General features: G+C 36.8%; 1 protein-coding gene across 1 annotated transcript in view; it reads right to left on the bottom strand.

Annotated features, from left to right (window-relative positions):
• LOC108358934 (uncharacterized) overlaps positions 1-20900 on the bottom strand; it is a 267395-nt gene that overhangs the window by 24269 nt on the left and 222226 nt on the right. Inside the window, exons 3-4 of the mRNA XM_017610464.1 lie at positions 20603-20754; positions 20437-20511 (exon numbers count right to left, since the gene is read on the bottom strand). Of these exons, the coding sequence (XP_017465953.1) occupies positions 20437-20511; positions 20603-20754 (227 nt within the window). The remainder of the gene's footprint in view (positions 1-20436; positions 20512-20602; positions 20755-20900) is intronic.

The raw sequence follows: 20900 nt of genomic DNA, 5'->3' as shown, positions 1-20900 counted from the left end.
GTGTAGTGTAACTGAAAGTCGACCATGCTTAACGTTTATAATTATTTAATTTATTCATAACAACAAGGGTTTCATATTTCAGTTGTTTGAATATTTTGAATATAGAACTCACGCATTGTCAGGCACACGTGCCAAACCGTCAAACAAACTAACTTTAAGCTTCAATTTATTTATAATATTATTTATGCTTATGCAGCAATTATTTCCCATAAATACCCCAATATGTTAGGCTAAGAATTCAATTGTAAAAGAACCTACAAAGCGACATTGAGTTGCTCAGTAAAATAAATTCAATACAATTAAAACATAAATGAATTGTTTCATTCGATACACGTGAAGTAGAATTGTGGTAAAAAATAATATTATTATGAAATTTTTGGAAAATGGTCGTGACCCCGCCCACTTATAATTAAAGCTATATCCCGGCAGCCGCTTCACCAATCTTTATCAAACTCGGAACAAGCCTTGGGTAGGGCCTAACTAAGAAGTCTGTTGAAAATCTTTGATATCGGGAAATAACCACGCCCACCTTCCATATAACGGTAATTTACAGAAACACGAAAACTGCGATAAATCGGTAACTACTCAAGCTAACTGACTCAAAATCGATTATTGCAATGACCACTGAGCAGAACGTAAAGTTGAAACGACGATATTTGATACCTGCGCCGGATATATGAAGCAGGGTTGTTGCGAATATTCGCATTCGCATTCGCAACCGCGGAACTTCCGCATAAATTTTAACATTCGCATTCGCATTCGCAATAATCAATACGGAGCTTTTGCGAATGCGAATATTGTGCAAGTGCACCGATAAAACGTATATCTGGCAAACAAAAAATTTTAGCCAACATTTTTTTGCCTGTGGAGATGCTACGTTAAGACTGTCCCCTACGTCGACCTTCTTTCGTAATTTAAAGTCAAAGATTAAGATAATAGTAGGTATATTTAAAAGATTACCTTTAATTAGGTAAGAACTATCGAATATTATTTGTCAAAGGTCTGTTGAAAAATTGGATGCGTCGCTGGTTTTTTTGTACTTTTTCTTAGAAAAGTATAATTCTTTTTTTCTCATAAAACTTATTATTCTTAAGTTCCGTGTTTCTTTTTATACGTCTTTTATCGCGAACACAAAAACATTTATTTTAATTTTGTGTAAATTGTCCAAATTAGCACTCATCGGAATAAAGATGAAATGATATGTAAATAAGTCGACAGCCAAGTTCACATATTAAATAAGATGAATTTTATATCTATTGAGGAGGGGGACTTGGCATGTAATATATCGTTATTATAGTATGGAAAGGGCTTATCTCACATCGTACTAACGTATCTCACATCGTACTAACGTAACTAAAAATCCAAAATTAACCTTTTGAGTGATTATGATGCATAAGTCCCCACATCGTTTTAGGCAATACAAAAATTTAGTTAGTTGTGGTTTTTTTTCATTTCAGCGACAATGTGAAATAAGCCCTCTTATAATAGTATTCGCGATATATATGTGAGAAATTTGCGTTTATTCGCCTCAAAAAATATATCAAAACACATTGAGCGTTGGAATGGAACAACAAAACGAATTTGATAGCTTATGTTACCGACAGCGGTGAGTAATCAATTGTGACTGCCTGCAACTAGGAAGCTGAACTAACTAATTAAAAAAAGCTAATTACATGGTATTCATTACAGGCGAACCTTTCCGTGATTCCATAATTCAAATTATTATAAAAAACGGGGTCCCTTGTTAACAAAATAACAAGATTTTAAACTATTTCTGCTGGCAGCCACGACAGAATTTTCTTCGAAATTTTCATTCCTAGAAAATAACAATTTATTTGCCACCTATTAACAACCTCGCTATAAGCGCACATTTTTTAAACCAGTAAAAGAAGACAGGATTAAAAATGAATCACAAAAACTAAAATCGAAAAACGCTGATGACGGAACAGGTTCTCCAAATGCTGAAACAACCAAAGAATTGGTGCTCCAAATTGGAGCATAACAGTGTTTAAACAACGATCTTGCCATGATGCTAGATTGTGAAGATGAAAGCCAGGAGGATACATCCGACGTTTGCAGCCCCGATGACGCAATAAAAATAAATAAATATGACTGAAATTCCTCTTAACTGGTGCAGTGTCAATCGAAAAGAATTTACAATTTTTCCAATTTTCAAGTTTTTCTAGTTTGTCCCTCGAGCGAGTAGTTATATAGAGGCGCAGGTTTGATTTACGACCCTTCGAAAAGTTATTATTAAGTACAATGTTCCAATTCGCCTATTCTGCAAATCTTTCGTAATCGGATTTTGCTACGAATCGTAGAAATAGTATGCTGCAATCCGAATCGTATTTTCGAACTTTCGAAATTCGTAACAATGGCATGCCTAAAAACGAACGAGTAAGCTTTTTTGCGTAATTTTGTACGAAAACAATTCTGTGTCGGAGGCGATGTGTGTTTGCAAGAAATATTGGTGGTGTTCATTTAAACAGATAAATTTGCCTTTCGCATATACGTATATTTTTATCCACTAAATTCTGTTTGCACTATGCACTTTTTTGCAAATTTCGACGTGGGTTCTACGCAAAAATACTGTGGATGGCGTAGCCGGAGTGATATGCACAAGAAATGTTGTATACCTTTGTCATGCGGAAGCCCCTCTTCCCCGCAATACAGAAAGGAGAATTCTACTTATTAAGGGTTATAATCCCTAAGCGCGGCCGAAGGCAGAAGCAAGCGCAACAGGTGGTGGACCTAACAAAGTGCATGTTTTCAATGGCTTGGATGAAGCTGTTATTGCATTGACTGGATTGAGAACCAGAGCTTCAGGCATAGGAGTTCTGGCTTGTGGTTCAACAATTCAACCAGAAGCCGGCATAGATGCGCCCATGGTTACTATGCCCGACAGCTCCGCATACTTATGTGAATACATTGCCATAGCGCCCGCTTATTCTCCTGCTATAATTGCAAATACATCAGAATCCATATTTTACCTCAAAATATGTAAAATTAACCAATTCTACAATAAACAAGCACATGATGGGTGTTTTTTTTTTTGTAATTCCTTTCCACTTTGTTTTCCTTCATTCAGCTATGTTCGAAAAACTACTGATAGCTGGCAATGCTGCACATGTAGCGTAGCTACGAATTACGAAAATTCGGGTTCTAGAATAAGGGGGTCAGTCTTATCATGAGTTTAGTTTTCCCCGAACCGGTTCACTTTTCACTTTTGGTTTTCATGTACATATTTACTATGGGCGGAATACAAATTTTCGGGTGAATTTTTTTTTCAGGCAAAACTCAGGATAAGGCAGATTATTAAAAATTATTAACCCTTCCATTTTTTATTTACCTAAATCACTTAATTTACCCATCCAAATTATTTCTTAAAAATACATGACATCCGCATTCGCATTCGCATACGCGGATGTTAGTTTTAAACATCCGCATCCGCATTCGCATCCGAGGATGTCTAAAATTCCACATTCGCAACATCCCTGGTTTAAAGTACAAAACCGCGTATCAACCGCGTATGTGGGATTGCATAAATTATTTTCTAGAGAGTAAAAACCCTCATATTTCAAAGTGGTTCCCTTTTTTATAAAGCAATCGCATTTCTGGCTAGTATATTTCAGGACGAATGGATAAGGGTTGAGTCATGAGCTTGTGTGAGCAAATCCAATTTCTGGCAGGCAATGTCAGTTACGCGGTTTTGCAGAATGACGATACGCGGTTTTGTACTTTAAACGACGAAATGCTTGCTGGGAAGACATAGATCCGCATGCCGAGAAGATTGTTCACTTCAACGATTACAACGAAATGATGTTTGAACAATATGTCGCATAGATGTATACTGAACTGACAAGCGAACAAGTATGCATACAAGTCTGATTGTGTATATTCTGCTTAATGTTGAGAGCGCGCAAAGAATAATAGAGTTACTGAGTGACTTTTACATCGCGTTAAAACGTCTATACTGAACATTCATCCACTTCACACTTCCACTCGAACAATTGGCCGTGTAAACGTTGCAAGCCCTCGACTTAAGTGAATCAAATGGATCGTGTATACTTTGCATTATGTCGACTTTGGCGCCGCGGTTTCGCTGGTAATTAAGTTACCAAAAAGCACAGGGCAGTTCATATTAGGCATAAACGTAGAGGAAAAAATTTTGGAGAAAAATTTAACTTGGTATCGGGTCTCGATACGAGTACTTTTTTCGATACCTACTCAGCACTTGGTTCAAAAGTATCAATGCCAAAACTACTTGGTATCGAACGAAAAGTATCGAGTATGTACTTGTATATACTCGTATCGTTTCATCCCTACACATGTGTATCTCGGTAACCGCTCGACCAATTTGTACTCGGTAAATCTATTGTATGTACTTGACACATAAAAGCAAAACGTAATTTTTCTAATAACAGATAACAGTAAATTTTGAAAATGCTGAAACTTCCATACATCGATGTTTTAGGACGTTTATTTTGTCAAAGTTCACACTCAAAACTTGAAGAGAAATATTATTATTATGGAATTTATAACTGTATAACTTTATCTTATTAAGTCTAACTTAACGTACTATCGAAGATGTTTGAAATAGGTGTAAAATCACCCCTGGCTTACCATTTAGAGGTAGTTTTCCGAAATGTGAAAAAGCTATATTTAATACGTGCACCGGGTATTTAATATAGGGATGGGCACCGTATCCCAAAAATTGGTTTTTGATTAATCACGGTTTTTCATTCAGATTTTAAACCGTTTAAAAAACTGGATTGACAACCTGATCTTTTCGGTTTACCGAAAAAATACGAATTATACTAAAAACACTGCAAAAAACGAAAAAATATGAACAACATTTCGAATTAAACTAAATTTTCATTTACACTTATTACTTACTTCTGTTCAACGCAAATCAATTAAAACAATATTTTTGCTTTATTTCGTGTAACATTTTCATTTCCAAAAATAAGAAATATTATAAAGCGTTGGACATATTTATACAAAATAAAACTTCATTTCGCAAACAAAAACTTTTATACTTTGTAGATAAAATATGGTAATATGTTATTAACTTCTAAATTTAGTGTACGGTGATTTTTTTTTAATATATCCAATGTTTGCAATGTAATTAATTTTTTATGAAAATATGGCTCATGTTTTAACAAACGACATATAAAACCAAATTTCAAACATACTACAAAATTTCAATATTCACAATTGACATCATAATATACTACACTTAGCTACCAGATCAGCAAAAAAACTTTGTAGTCAATTTTCAGTTTCTGGAACGCCGTAAAATTTTATTATGATCTTGAAGATTTACAAAATAATTATCCATTGCTGGGGAGTTCAAAAACCGAATTTTCGATTTTCGGTGCAAAAGAAAAAAACGATTAACTCCTAAATTTAAAAAAAGACTGAAAAAGATCATTAACAAAATTTAAAAAACAAACGGTTTTTAGAAACACCGATTTTATTTGAACATCCTTAATTTAAAGTTCCGCTTCGCCGAACTAAAACTTTTTTGCTTTTTTTTTGAAATCAAAAAATATTTACAGGTCGCTCAAAATGTTCCATGTATTTTATATGGGGAAAAACACGTTTCGTAGAAATAGTATAGAATTCTTGAAAATCAATATTTCTCGATCGGAAAACTCTGTTTCTCTTCAGGGGATTCCCAGCAATAATACCAATTATATATTTAACCTTATACAGTAACTATATTTTATAGGTCCGCCAAAACCTCCAGAAAATGATTGAAAATGCAATTAGGAAATCCTTAGTATTAAAAAATGATTAAATAAACAATTGGGTATTGTTTAGAATTTTCCGATCGAAAAATATTGATTTTCAAGGATTCTACACCATTTCTACGAAAAGTAGTTTTTCCCAATATAAAGTACATGGAAAACTTTAAGCGCTTTCAGCGACCTCTAAATATTTTTTGATTTCAAAATAACACAAGTAAAAAAGTGTAAGTTCGGACGGAGCCGAACATTAATTAGGTTACGTTATCTCGGTTGCCCTCATCCCTTAGGAAAAGGGCACACTTAGGCCACCATGGGCCCGTTGTAATGTCATATTAGAGACTCCTTACCTTAGATATGGAACCACTTCGTAGCTCTGATGAAGCGCACAAAGTCATAGATACTGGCTGAATCCAGTTCAGCCAGGCATTCAAAAGAATAATGGAGGAACGAACATCGACGAGCTCTCGCCAGAGCGGGATAGGGGCATAGGCAGCGCTGCACGTTTTCGATTTCCTCCTCATCACGGCAGCTACGACAGTCGTTTGACTGCAAACCCATTCTAGAAGCGTGGGTTCCCATCAGGCAATGCCCGTTGAGAACTCCAATAACATATCGGAGCCGTGGTCACTTCAAGCGGAGGAGATGGCGAGATCTACGCTTTTCCAGCTTAGACCAGATATGCCTAGCTATCCTGCAAGTAGGCTCCGCAGACCATCTTATATTTCCCCGTTCGATAAAGTTATTCTCCAGCCAAAGCTTGCAAGAAGATAGCGGAATTATCGCCTTGCGAGCTGTACTGATTGCAGACAGTAAGGTTCCTTCCCCTGCTAGTTCATCTGCAACACAGTTGTCTTTGTAGCCTGGCACCCATACAATGGTGTCCTGATCCACACTTAAATTGTCCTGGTTTTTTAATGAAGGTTAATGCAGACATAATAATAATAATAGATTGGCGCTTACACATATGTTAGTGTTTGGCCGAGCTTCTCCTCTGATTTGTGGCGTGCGCCTTGATGTTGTCACACAAAGCGGAGGGACCTACAGTTTTACGCCGACTCCGAACGGCGATTGTATTTTTATGAGAAGCTGTTTTTCATGGCATAAATACACTCGGAAGTTTGCCATTGCCTGCCGAGGGACGACCGCTGTTAAGAAAAAACCTTTTTTCTAAATTTTTGCGATGTTGCTTTGACCAGGGTTTGAACCCAGGTGCTGCGGAGTGGAAGCGCGCACTGCTTACCACTACACCACAGCGGCAATGAAGACACTCGTATAATTTTTAACTAATTTTCGCTATGAAAAAAAGGTTAAAGTTTCTGTCATTATTAGTCGACAATTGATAACGTACGATATGGATGATATGATCAAATGTTGTAGCTGTAAATTTTAGAGCTTGACTAAAGCGCTCATTGCACGAGAACTGATGAAGCGATTTCAAAGAAAAGTGTGGCGTTTCAAAGAAAAAATTCCAAGCCTTTCTTCAGATTCATTTTTGTAAGTAACCAATTCGGTTTTTGTCGTGGAAACAACGGTAAATATTGGCTTATTTTGGGGTAAATTTTGAGCCTTTAAAGTGCTCTAGCAACTTATGATTTGTAGATATAACTTTCATTTTCGGTATATAGGTTCTTTGGAGCAATTGAAATATTATCGTGTACAAATTTTATATAAATTCAGCAAATATTAAGCATTTTAAGGTAAAAAATTGTGGAAAATAGTAACAATTTTTTTTTTATTACCATAATGCTCGAAACCCGCTCGAATGATTTTGTTTTTGTTTTATTTGATCAACTCAAAGTTTTTCCTTTCGTTTGGTATATGGGAAGTATTGGTTGATGTCTTCGAATATGTTTGTATGTTTATTTTATTGAAATATGTATATGGGCATAAATGATCACTTCTTCATCATTTTGTAAGCACGTGATTGCGCTGGAAGTGAGAGAAGGAGGCAAAAAGTATGTGTGTGTAGGTATTTTGGCGTTTGAGTAACAGATATCGCAATATTTATAACCTAATCGCAGCGTATGTATGTAAACTAGTATCGCCCAGTTGTCGAAATTCGACATCTTTTTTCATACACTTTTGAATTTTACCTGTCACCAATACTAAATCCTTTATGCGAATTACTATTTTGAAGTTCACCAGCATAATTTATAGCGAATTTACAGGAAAACTTAAAATCGAATTATGAACGTTAATACCGGATTGATTAATGCTAATTCTACCAAGTCTCCTCCTCAGTAGCTTTTGAAAATAGACCGAAATAGGAACATCGATTTTCATTTACAAAAAAATGCATATGTATTTGTATGTATAGATGAGATGTTCATCAGTGACTAATATATCAAACAATTCAGACTGTAAATAAGCCCGTAAGTATGGTATTGACAAAATATGTTGCTGTATCAAATTTCAGGATGTTAGCATAGACAGAGATCAGAGATATGAGAATTTCAGTTTGCATGGGCGGTATCACGCCCCCCTTTCCAAAATCTACCACTTTTCGCCATAAGTACGTTATTTATATCATAAAGCGATATGAGAATTTCAGTTTGCATGGGCGGTGCCACGACCCCCTTTCCAAAATCTACCACTTTTCGCCATAAGTACGTTATTTATATCATAAAGCGATATGAGAATTTCAGTTTGTATGGCCGGCGCCACGCCCCCTTTTCCAAAATCTACCACTCTTCGCCGTAAGTACGGTATTGACAACATATATTGCTGCGTCCAATTTTAGGACGTTAGCATGAGCGGTTCCAGGGAAAAGTGATCAGTGTTGCCGCGAAACATTTTTAGCGGTAGCTAAATTCAGGCTAAAAAAGGGCTAAAAAAGAGCTAAAAATCGTCGTTGTGGCTAAAAATGGTAGCTAAATTTTTTTACCTACATATAAATATATAAGTATACACGCAAACATTTTCTATAAGTAATGATATAGAAAAACAATGAACTCTGGAAAGAATTAATATTTTATTCAACAAAAAAACTTGTTGTGTAACACATAAAGCATATTAAGGGCCGCCAACTTACCTATTTTAAAGTATAGTTAAATCATTAATGGATAAGATAACGGCCCAGAAACGTAAAAAACATACATAAACATATGTTATTAATTAATTAATTTCTTACATAAACAAAAAAATTAGATCACATTAAGAATACATACATAAGTACTAGAATCATATCTATATACAGTGTCGGAAAATACTAAATAACTTACATAATTTCAAACTATGCTTCGAAAAATATCCATTTGTAAAAGAAATTTTTAAAATGTTATGTTATAATTTACAAAGAATTAAAATGTCGGTGCTTTATTATTGTCCGACGCTGTATGTATCAAACAAACAAAAGAGTATTCATTTAATGAACTCATAGTAAAATAATTTAATCTATAAACATTTTTTTTAACACATTAAATATCTATATCAATACTATCATCGCTAAGCGATTCTTCGTCGTTACAATTTTGTTCATTTCTCATTAACCTGACGATATCATCTGTAATTTCAAAATCATGACACAGCACTGAAATAGCACATTTCAGGCCGTTAGCATAAGTGGTTCCAGAGATGACCGATAAGGGATATTTACAATCTAGGCACCTGTGCTAAGCTTCAGCTCTCCAGCGTAATTGGTTTTAGAGATATAGTGGTTTTCACATTTTAGTCTATATGTCAGATGCCACGTCCCCTATATATAGGGATTAACATTTCTGGATTAGAGGAACTTATATCCTTTAAACCGGTGTTTCATTGAAATCGAGTGAAGGGTTCCTTCAAAAAAAGAATTGCAAAATTTTCTTGTGGCGTATTTATATATAGACTAGCAGAGTACTCGACGTGGTTCGGGGTAAACAAATCAAAATATAAACCGTAGTACAAATATTCAGTTCAGCATAAATTAAAGGAGACAAATTATTTTCTTTCTGTTTAAATTAAGGCATCCTTATGAACCAAACTTTTAGATATATCGTGCTGCAACTACTATATATATGTCATCATTTTCTGTACTACAAATCTTGTTTTATTTTTAATAGATAGAATTTTTAAATTAAAATTGGTCTATACGGCTCATTCCGTTTATCTGCCTACTCGCTTAGCTGTTTTAATATAGCTGCACTTTTCCGGTAGAATGCTTTTTATTCATTATGAATGATAATTTTTCATTTAACAGCATCGCGGCATCAAAAAAAAAACGATTTAATCTTTCCGTTTCGAAACGGTCTAACGACTGTAAGGCAAAGTTATAAATATCCGAGTGATCAATACATATGTATCCCCCATTTACAAACTCATGTATATGTATTACTCTAAACAACTCCCATATATATGTATGTCTGCATACCAAATTCCAAGTTCATGTGAATTATGGTTCCCAATTTATGGCTGATTAAAATTTCCACGCCTATGCTCCACGTTCCCTTTTACAAACTCATGTATACAAACCTTACTATAAGCACCTACCATGGATATTTTTTCGTACCAAAGTTCATCATATTTCACGCCCCTTTCAAAAAATCGTTTATATATACCTTACTATAAGCACCTACCGTTGATACGTCTGCATTTTAAATTTCAATTTCATGTGACATATGGTTCCGCTGATAAAAATTTCCACAACTATGGGATGTGCCACGCCCCTTTGTCGAATCCCAATTTTTTCCTCCTATTATAATCCCAGGTGTCATGGCAATACTCCGCCAAAATTTCATTCGATTCTGTCCACCCGTTTAGGCTGCAACCTGGCACATACATACATACATACTTCTACAAATATATAGTAAGTATCAATCCTTCTCTTAGCGTAAAAAAATTTTGGGGGTATCTCGCCCACAGGGCCTCCTACCGTGTAATTTCTTAGTCCAAATATATCTTTTCAATTGGCTAAATTGTGTTTTAAATATGAGCCAAATCGGCAAGTAAATGAGATTTTTAGGAATATTCTAGCGAGCAAATTTTTTGGTAGAAATATTTCTTTTCAAGGTACTGAAATATGTTCCAAGTATGAACCAAATCGGTCTAGCCGTTTAGTAGTTTAGTGACATTTAATATACAGAAAACTCTATGAAATTGCGATATCGTGACGTCTCAGCATTCTTCATTTTTCGGCAACAACAACAAACAGTTTAAAATCTTTTTAGATCGAAAAACCTTCCACACAGGAGGTCGAAAACAGTACTTTTTACAGAATTAAAATCGGTTCTGCCGTTTGGTCAGGCATCGCCGTCATACGGAAAACATTTCATTTATATAATGTGTTATTTAATGTGGATCTGTTTTTCTTTTAGTATCTATCAGTGACGTAGCCATGGGGGGGCAGTGAAATGAAACTTTTTATTTTTGAATTAATAACACAATACTATTTTACCCTTTTGATTTATAATTTTTTTATTTCAGACTGATGACAAATTATCTTTTAATGAATATATAAAATTATCGGTTGGTGGATTATGTATTTGAATATTTGCGAAATACACTAGGCCATTTTGCTTAGTTCCCCACAGTGTTGGGAAATAATCTATAATCTATACAAAAACTGTACTTTTCGACTGTAAATTGTATCGACTTTTTAATTTGCTCATATGCATGCATGCATACATAGATTCCCTTCAAGACCAATGATTTGATGGTATTCACGGGAAAGTTTATGTAGGTACATTTACATATTTTACACTTTTAACATAAATGTCAAGGCAGATATTTTAAGATACACTTCTTAACAAACAAATTTTTTTAAGTTATTATGAATGGATAAAAGAGACATCTTATTTGAATTCAGTACTAAAACTTGACATTTCAAGTGCTTATCAAAACTTTATACATGTTAACTAGATTGGCCATTTATCTTAAAATTATATAATTTTAATTATTTGTTTATAAAAATGCTGTTTACACTTTAACAAAACCCGTATAAATCCAAGGTTTAATCTTTGCGCAACATAAACAAAATCAACAAACTATCGTAAAGCTTTTTAATTAGATTTCCTATAAATACATATTTTGAGTAGCCAGTTTGGAGCTCGATCAATTCAAATAAAGCGCAAGTTTAAAATACATAGCTGCGACTTATCGTTGATTTTTAATATATTTTTTTTTTTTTTTGATGAAGGTGTTGCTCATTTTCTTCATTAAAAAAATCGTCGAACATACTTAAATAATATGGAAGAAAAGTACCGACATCGTCAAAAATATGCCATACATCAACTATAAATCACAGCTACTTTAAATTTGTACTTTATTAGACTAAAATTGAATGAGCTAAAAAACTGCAAAATATTAAGGGATAAAATTGGAATAAAAAGTTCGAAATTTTTACGAAAGTTTGTCGATTTTTTTTTAATGTTGTTCAAAGATTGAACTTGTTTTCATTTAGAGTTTGTTAAGGAATAAACTATATTTTTATAAACAAGTAATTCAAATTAAAATATAATAAAATAAATAGTCAAATCTAGTCAATATGTGAGTGTCGTAAAGTTATGATATTTAAGAACATCTGTTTCTTAATTAACGATGACACTGTTTCTATATGAAGCTAATTTCAACATTTTGTTTTAATAAAATTTTGTATCGAAAATATTCTTTCCAAACTTGCCTAGGAATGCGATATAATGGTTCGTTCAAAACCTTTTTTCAAAACTTATAAACGCAAAAACGAGAACGCGAAGACAAAAAGAGAATACAAAAATTTCCCGCAGTGAATTTTCAGATTTTTAAAACGGTACAGTAATTTAAATTTTTATATTTAAATAAAGCATGAATACCCCATGGAATAAACGAGTAGATAAAAAATATATAACTGTAAAACTGGCACATACATAAATATATGAAAGAATGCACTCAGGCGACGCCTCTAGCCATTGTGTGTCACAAATTTAAGTTGTCGATGGACATTTGCTGTCGATGGACAGCAAGTTGGACTAAAATAAAGGGAACAAAATTTAATGTATATCCTGATATGGATGTCCGACGAAAGAGGTTGTGGCTTGAAAATATTTTGCAGAGGGTTGCCACCTCGTTACAAAGTTAGATTCAATAAAAGCAATAGGTTAAATAAATAACTTTAATATGAATATAAATCAAAATTGCTTGGAAGAAACTTTATTCCTAAACTGCATGTAGTAGGGTTGCCACCTGATTTTATAATTAAATACAATTTTAATTATGTGTGTTAGATAATTTAAATATGTATCACAATTAGGGATGTTAATTTTTCAAATTATTAAATTAGTTAAAGCAATTATTAAAAATATGGGTATCAAATGAAATGGGTTTAAACATGTTTTATTTCTGAACTATATTTAGGAGCATTGTCACGTATTTAAAAAAGCAAATTTAACTTAATTCATGAGGCGCACGCAATTTGTATGTAGATATCAAAATATCAGAAGCACACGTTTTTTTTTTTATTTTTTAACTATATTTAGGAGGGTTGCCAGCTGTTTCAGAAGTCTTAGCTAACTTATGCACAAATTCGAATACGAGCACGAACACGAAGAAGAATACTACTACGGAGACCTAGGCTAATACCATGTTCTGACCGCCAACGAAAGCACTTTTGTAAACTAGTTTTGGAATTGTGGGCTGAAGGCTGTTCACACCGACTGTTGGTGTCGTTGACATTTCTAACATCCTTTATTTACAGTTTTGCTATACAAAAACAAAACCAAAATACTTTTCATTAGCAAGCTTTTACTTCCATTCTTATTTTAGTTTGGCCAGCCAGTTAACTATAAATCCGAAATGGCGTATTAAAGATGATAAAATATGACTTCCACTTCGATAAATAATCGAAAAAACTAGTGCAGACACCGATTGCAATGAGTGGTACGTGAGTTTTCAAGTGGTTTTCAGCGAAAACTGGTTTTCGTTTAAAAGATTTTACATGAACGAAAACACAAGTTTTAGGTCGAAAACCAGTTTTAGCAACGAAAACATGTTTTCGTTGTCGGTCAGAACATAGTATAATATAAAAAGCAATACAAATTTCTGCAGTATCGAAGGAACTAAAAATGAATCTAAGTGATACACGTCATGGCACATGTATGTCTAATTATAAGCTGATGGTAGATATGATTGAAGTTAATGTGGATCTACTTCTCTATTGCTAATTATTAATATTTGGCTATTCATATTGATTTATTAAATTTAATTCGATGCAATCAAAACGAATATTTCATGTACCGTTTTTAACTTGAATGTGATCTTCATAACATCACGTATTCTACGTTTAAGTTTAGCGGCTGTGACTCCGACACAGCCTGCAGGTCAAAACGAAGGACTGATCCTTTTTCTAACATGTTGAACATCTGAGGAGTTTACCTCCTTTCTGTTTAGTTTATTTATTTTTTTAATCCTAATTTTTTCGGGCAAATGCCAAAAAGTGCAAGTTTCTGATGAGGTACACGGCTGAAGGGTCATACACAAATACTACCTAATAGATAATTTCAGGAGCTAAAATCTCATCCAAAACGCCTTTCTGAAAGTTATTCCTTTCTCCTTCATTTTTGTATGGAGCGGCACAAATTAAAGGGCTTCTGCTTTCGCTATTCAAAAAACAGCTTTCAGAAAGGCTTTTGTAGGACGTACTTATGAAGGCCTTTTGAAAAAGTTCTTTAAAGCTGTTTTTAGTCCATAAAAATCATTCTTATTTATGGAATTTATTCAAGGCTCATATTAAATAGTTTTATTTAGACTTAAAATGCTAATTGAATCTTATTTGTAATGCTAAGTAAACTGTAAATAGGAAAGACCTTTCTAGGAAGCATGCAGGGAAGCACTTTTTTCAGTCCTTGTTGCGTAAGTCTTTTAGAGTAACTTCACTTAAGAAATCATACCTAAATTATCTTCAGGTTATGCATATACCAAATGGCAAAAATGATCATGAAGCACATTGTAGGATATGCGGAAATTTGCTAATGGTGGTAAGGCATACATTCAAGCCCACTTTAAGGCGCCACATTTCCAAGTTACTTCACCGTCACGAACAATTTTTTTTATGATAAAAAAAATTCAGAACTTGAGCATTTCATCATCATCATCACTCATTCAGCTCTACGGATTGTTCCACAGAACTACGTTGCTTACCCTGCAAGAACAGTGACTATCATTTGACAAATCATTTGAGTGGCAAGACTGATAGAGATTTCTGTCACTAGCTACCTACAAGTTTCTATCAAATTCTAAAGGGCAGTGTGAAAAATCTGATGTAAACATTTGTGTACATGTGATCTTCCGTCTTCCTCCAGCTTATGGCCTTATATATTGGTCTCTTCTTAACCAACGCAAAATTTGCAAATGTGTTTGTAAGATAAATGAGAATGTGTTAGTTTCCATCACACAATTCTTGTAGGGTATAGTATTAGAACCAAAGCAACTGTACTTATAAGGCATACATTGGCACCATATTCACATGTATCTTCGTTTTTGATTTGAATGATAAGTGTCCTGGTCGATGGGTTCAGGATTATGGCAGCCCTACGCTAGCAGTTCATAAAAATGGCACGCCTATGATATAGTAGTTTTTATTTTTAAATCTGGACGCTTGTGATTCGAATCGAGGAGCACATACTACTGTTAAGTGGTTAATTTCTCTAATTCTTGTCTAATCCATATCTAAACTTTAGTACTTATTTTAGCACTACTTACTTCTTACTCTAGTAAGGGTTGAGCACGGATAAGACAAGGATTGGAGACAAAAACCACTTAACAGTAGAAAGAGTTTTTATTTCTGGAATTTTGAATTGTGTCGTTATTGCAGAGGTCTATCGATATGTAGATGGTTTCTGAAGTTATAAATAATTTTGCGTAGACAATTTGTGAGTAGACATGGATGGAAAACAGGCGTTAATGATTATTGTTAAAGTTTCTAAAAGAAATTGCCTAGTATTAAGCTTTTTAAAGGTTTTTTCAACGCACTCACGTTGAATATTCTATATGGAGCAAAGCATATTGGACCATATGAATAAAAATACATAAGTAATTGCTTTTCAGAACTTTTACTCGATTTATTCAAACAAAATTTAAGTAAAAGGCATGAAATTATAAGAAAAAGCAATTGCTTAAGGTGTTCTTACATGATATGTATTAGCATGTGTACATGCAACTTTTTACATATGGAAATGCCAACATCTCGTGTAAAGGCATATTAGATTTGTTTCTGTACAAAGCAGATCCACGTGCATACGAAATTGTAGAAATGTATCTATTTTCATCTGACAGATAGAAACATCTGAGTTTAGTTTATTTCGTTTTCAAAGAACGTATTTTTAAATTGTTAAATGAAGACTGTGAATTTGACAGACATACGCAATTACATTTGTATTGAAAAAGTCACATTTATAGATGCAACTGGCATATGCATATCACCTTTAGTTTTCATCCATACAGCCCATTGATCAGGGAGCAGCAGTAGAACAGCTTACCCTACTTTTTCGAGAATATCGTCTTTAAATTGTCATTTTTCTTTACATTTTACTCTAAAATATCAAGCTCTGTTTACGTATATGGATTCCAAAACCAACAACCAAATACACGTAGCTTGCTATTTTTCTCGGGTACTATTACCTGTCCGTGCCGCGGTGTGGATATTATTTTAAATTTTATGAAAAGAGCAGATATTTATTGGGCGAAACTTCAAAAAGAAAAATGTTGCTGATTATATGAGGGATGGTTCGACATGGGAAACGCCAAAGACGAAGGCTACCTTGAGAATGTTATAAAAATTAAGAAGGTTTCAAAGATGGAACCTTCAACGGTACGCTTTGCAATTCAGCTCGTTCGTATCGCAGTTTTCGTATTACTGAAAATTACCGTTATATGCGAGGTAGGCGTGGTTATTGTCCGATTTTGCCCATTTTCAATACCATCCGTCCTACGCTGAAAAGAAGTGCACATACCAAGTTTCGTTAAGATATCTAAATTGTTATTCGAGTTATCGTGTGCGCAGACGGACGGACGGACAGTCACCGCTTAATCGATTTCTTTTTTCATTCTGATCTTCTTCTTCTTCTTATTTGGCGCTGTAACCGCCTAAGCGATTTTGGCCGAGTCCAAAACAGCACGCCAGTCATTTCTCTTCTGTGCTAACTGACGCCAATTGAAAATGCCAAGTGAAGCCAAGTCCTTCTCCACCTGGTCTTTCCAACGCAGAGGAGGCCTTCCTCTTCCTCTGTTCCCAGCATCGCGGCCCGCGTTGAATATTTTCAGAGCAGGAGCGTTTCTGTCCATCCGAACGACATGGCCAAGCCAGCGGAGCCGCTGAATTTTAATTCGCTGCACTATGTCTATATCGTTGTAAAGCTCATACAGCTCATCGTTAAATCGTCTGCGATATTCGCCATCACCAACGCGTAAAGGTCCGTAAATCTTTCGCAGAATCTTTCTCTCGAAAACTCCAAGAGCCGCCTCATCAGATGCTTTCATTGTCCATGCTTCCGCGCCATACACCAGCACAGGCATGATGAGTGACTTATAGAGTGTGATCTTTGTACGACGAGAGAGGACTTTACTTCTCAATTGCCTACTCAGCCCAAAGTAGCACTTGTTGGCAAGAGTGATTCTCCGTTGGATTTCAAGGCTGACATTATTATTGGTGTTAATGCTGGTTCCCAAATAAACGAAGTCGTCTACTTTTTCAAACTTGTAACTGTTAACAGTGACGTGGGTGCCAAGACGCGTATGCTCTGACTGTTTGTGTGCTGACAGGAGATACTTCGTTTTGTCCTCGTTCACCACCAGACCCATTCGCTTTGCTTCTCTATCCAATCCCGAGAAGGCAGAACAGACGTAGCCCTTGTTTTTACCGATAATATCGATGTCGTCGGCATACGCCAGCAATTGTACGCTCTTATAAAGTATTGTGCCTGAGCGGTTCAGTTCTGCGGCTCTTATTATCTTCTCCAACATAAGATTAAAGAAATCACACGAAAGGGAGTCCCCTTGTCTGAAACCTCGTTTGGTATCAAACGGCTCGGAGAGGTCCTTCCCTATTCTGACGGAGCTGGTGGTATTGCTCAACGTCATTTTACACAGCCGTATTAGTTTCGCGGGGATACCAAATTCAGACATCGCGGCATAAAGGCAACTTCTCTTCGTGCTGTCGAAAGCGGCTTTGAAATCGACAAATAGATGGTGTGTGTCGATCCTATTCTCGCGGGTCTTTTCCAAGATTTGGCGTATTGTGAATACCTGATCTATGGTGGATTTTCCAGGCCTAAAGCCACACTGATAAGGTCCAATCAGCTCGTTGACGGTGGGCTTCAGTCTTTCGCACAATACGCTCGATAAGACCTTGTAACCTATGCTTAGAAGGCTAATTCCGCGGTAGTTGGCGCGTATGGCGGGGTCGCCTTTCTTGTGGATTGGGCAGAGCACACTTAAATTCCAGTCGTCGGGCATGCGTTCATCTGACCATATTCTGCATACGAGCTGATGCATGCCCCTCATCAGCTCCTCGCCGCCGTACTTGAATAGCTCGGCTGGCAGGCCGTCAGCTCCAGCAGCTTTGTTGTTTTTCAGCCGCGTAATCGCTATTCGTACCTCGTCATAGTCAGGCGGTGGGACAGCTACTCCATCATCATCGACTGGGGACTCGGGTTCGTCTTCCTCACTACTTTCAGCGCTGCTACCATTCAGTAGGTTATAAAAGTGTTCCCTCCACAATTTAAGTATATTCTGGACATCGGTCACTAGGTCGCCATTGTTGTTCTTACAGGAGTTCGCCCCGGTCTTGAAACCTTCCGTAAGTTGCCTAACCCTCTGGTAGAATTTTCGGGCGTTCTTCCTGTCGGCCAGCATCTCAAGCTCTTCGCACTCACGTATTTCGGCCTCTCTCTTCTTATTGCGGCAAATACGTCTCGCTTCCTTCTTCAGTTCCCTATAACGGTCCCACATGGCTCGCGTTGCGCCCGATCGCAGCGTGGCCCTGTAGGCGGCATCTTTTTTCTCTGCGGCTTCTTGACATTCCTCATCGTACCAGTTGTTCTTTCGGGCTCGCTGAAATCCAACTACTTCTTCGGCGGCGGTACTTAATGATCGGGAAATGTGGTTCCACTGCTCGCGTACGTCGGATTGTTGAAGAGTGCTCTCAGAGAGCAGGTGTGTGAGTCGAGTGGCGAATAAATTGGCCGTCTGTTGTGATTGCAGCTTTTCGACGTTAAGCTTTCCTTGCATTGTTGGGCGCACATTTTTTGCTGCACAGAGGCGGGTGCGTATCTTGGCTACAACAAGATAGTGGTCCGAGTCGATGTTTGGCCCTCGGAGTGTACGTACGTCCAAAACGCTTGAAGCATGCCTTCCGTCTATCACAACATGATCGATTTGGTTTCTCGTTTTTCGATCTGGAGACAGCCATGTAGCTTGGTGGATGTTCTTATGCTGGAACCTAGTACTACATATTACCATATTTCGGGCCCCGGCGAAGTCGATCAGCCTCAGTCCGTTATCGGACGTTTCGTCGTGGAGGCTGAATTTTCCGACAGTGGCGCCAAAGATCCCTTCCTTGCCCACCTTGGCATTAAAATCGCCAAGCACGATTTTGACATCGTGTCGGGGGCAGCGCTCATATGTACGTTCCAAGCGCTCATAGAAGAGATCCTTGGACGCCTCATCCTTCTCTTCCATCGGGGCATGGGCGCAGATGAGCGAGATGTTGAAGAATCTAGCTTTGATGCGGATTGTGGCTAGACGTTCGTCCACCGGGGTGAACGCCAGTACTCGGCGACGGAGTCTCTCTCCTACCACGAATCCAACACCGAATTTGCGCTCCTTTACGTGGCAACTGTAGTAGACGTCGCAAGGCTTCACGCTTACTTTACCTTGCCCCGTCCATCGCATTTCTTGGATGGCGGTGATGTCAGCCTTTGTCTTCCCGAGGACATCAACCAGCCGGGCAGAGGCACCTTCCCCATTAAGGGTCCGGATATTCCAGGTGCATACCCTTAAATCATAGTCCTTTATACGTTTGCCGTGGTCGTCATCAGAAAAAGGGGGTCTCATCCGAGGCTTGTTGGAATTTTTCATTGGGCGGGGTTTTAACGTGGCGGGACCCAAACCCAGCGCACGCGAAGTTTTACGCCTTCTCACTTTAGCTCGCTCCCAAACGGGTGTTTGGTTGCTACCCAGAGGATACGTGGATATAAATATCCGGACGTTGTGAGCTGCGATTTGAACCGTACGCACAAGAATCGCTTCTGGCCACTCCCAGGTGAATGGCAGTCAAAAGTTTTCCACTTCTGCGCACGGAACCATCCTCCTTTCATTCTGATCATTAATGTATAAATTTGTCTATATCTGTATTGATTCGTTTTGCCTGTTACAAAAAACCTTTATGTGGACAAAGTTATAATACCCTTGTGCGCAAGTTCGCTCGGGTATAAAAAATAGGGGCATTAATATGGACAAAGAAAGTAAGAGTGCCTACAAAAACAATGTAGGACCAAATGCACAAAGACCTGACTACATTAGGGATGAACCGACAAACGGTTATAGCACCGAATCTGAATGCTCGCTGCGAATACGAAACACAAGTCAGTGACGGGGGTCCCTGTTGGAAGAGAATACCTATATGCATGTATGAGATATACCCCAAGTTTTTTTACATACTACAAAAGAGATTAATAGCACAAAAAGAACAGATTTATTTTTGTATGTTTCATATAGTTGTATTTTTACAAATACTTACATGGTCCGTAACAATTTGAGGCCGTCGAAAGCGCCATCCTCAATGCACTCCATGTGCTGCAAGTCTGTTAGAACACTATTTGTATTTTCGTTATGTGCGGATAGAAATAAAGTTAGTACCATAAAATAGACTGTGCCTTTTTTGTTGTCGTATTTCCCCTACTTACAAATCCTGCAACGAACTTGCATACTTCTTCAGGCCGGTCGTGCGTACTCGCGGCAGCCCTGCCGACGAGATGCTAAGCCTTTGCATCGGCACTGCAAGAGTTTGTGGTACGCGCATTAACGCCTCTCCCTCACAATGGCACTCAATTTCATCCTGCAATAGAAAACAGAAATAATTGTTAATTGCAGTCTAATGCTTGCAACACATTGAAAACAGCCGACGACGGGCTACATCGTTCAAATTATTATAACACGTAGTATGATTTATAAGTAGTTTGAACTCGACCCGGTTACAAAACG

This window comes from Rhagoletis zephyria, unplaced genomic scaffold, assembly GCF_001687245.7.
Source record: "Rhagoletis zephyria isolate East Lansing unplaced genomic scaffold, Rhagoletis_zephyria_1.1 Rzeph_scaffold_00315, whole genome shotgun sequence".
In the NCBI taxonomy this organism is placed as follows: Eukaryota; Metazoa; Arthropoda; class Insecta; order Diptera; family Tephritidae; genus Rhagoletis; species Rhagoletis zephyria.
Note: the sequence above shows the minus strand (reverse complement) of the source record. Positions and strands in the feature narration are given on the sequence as shown.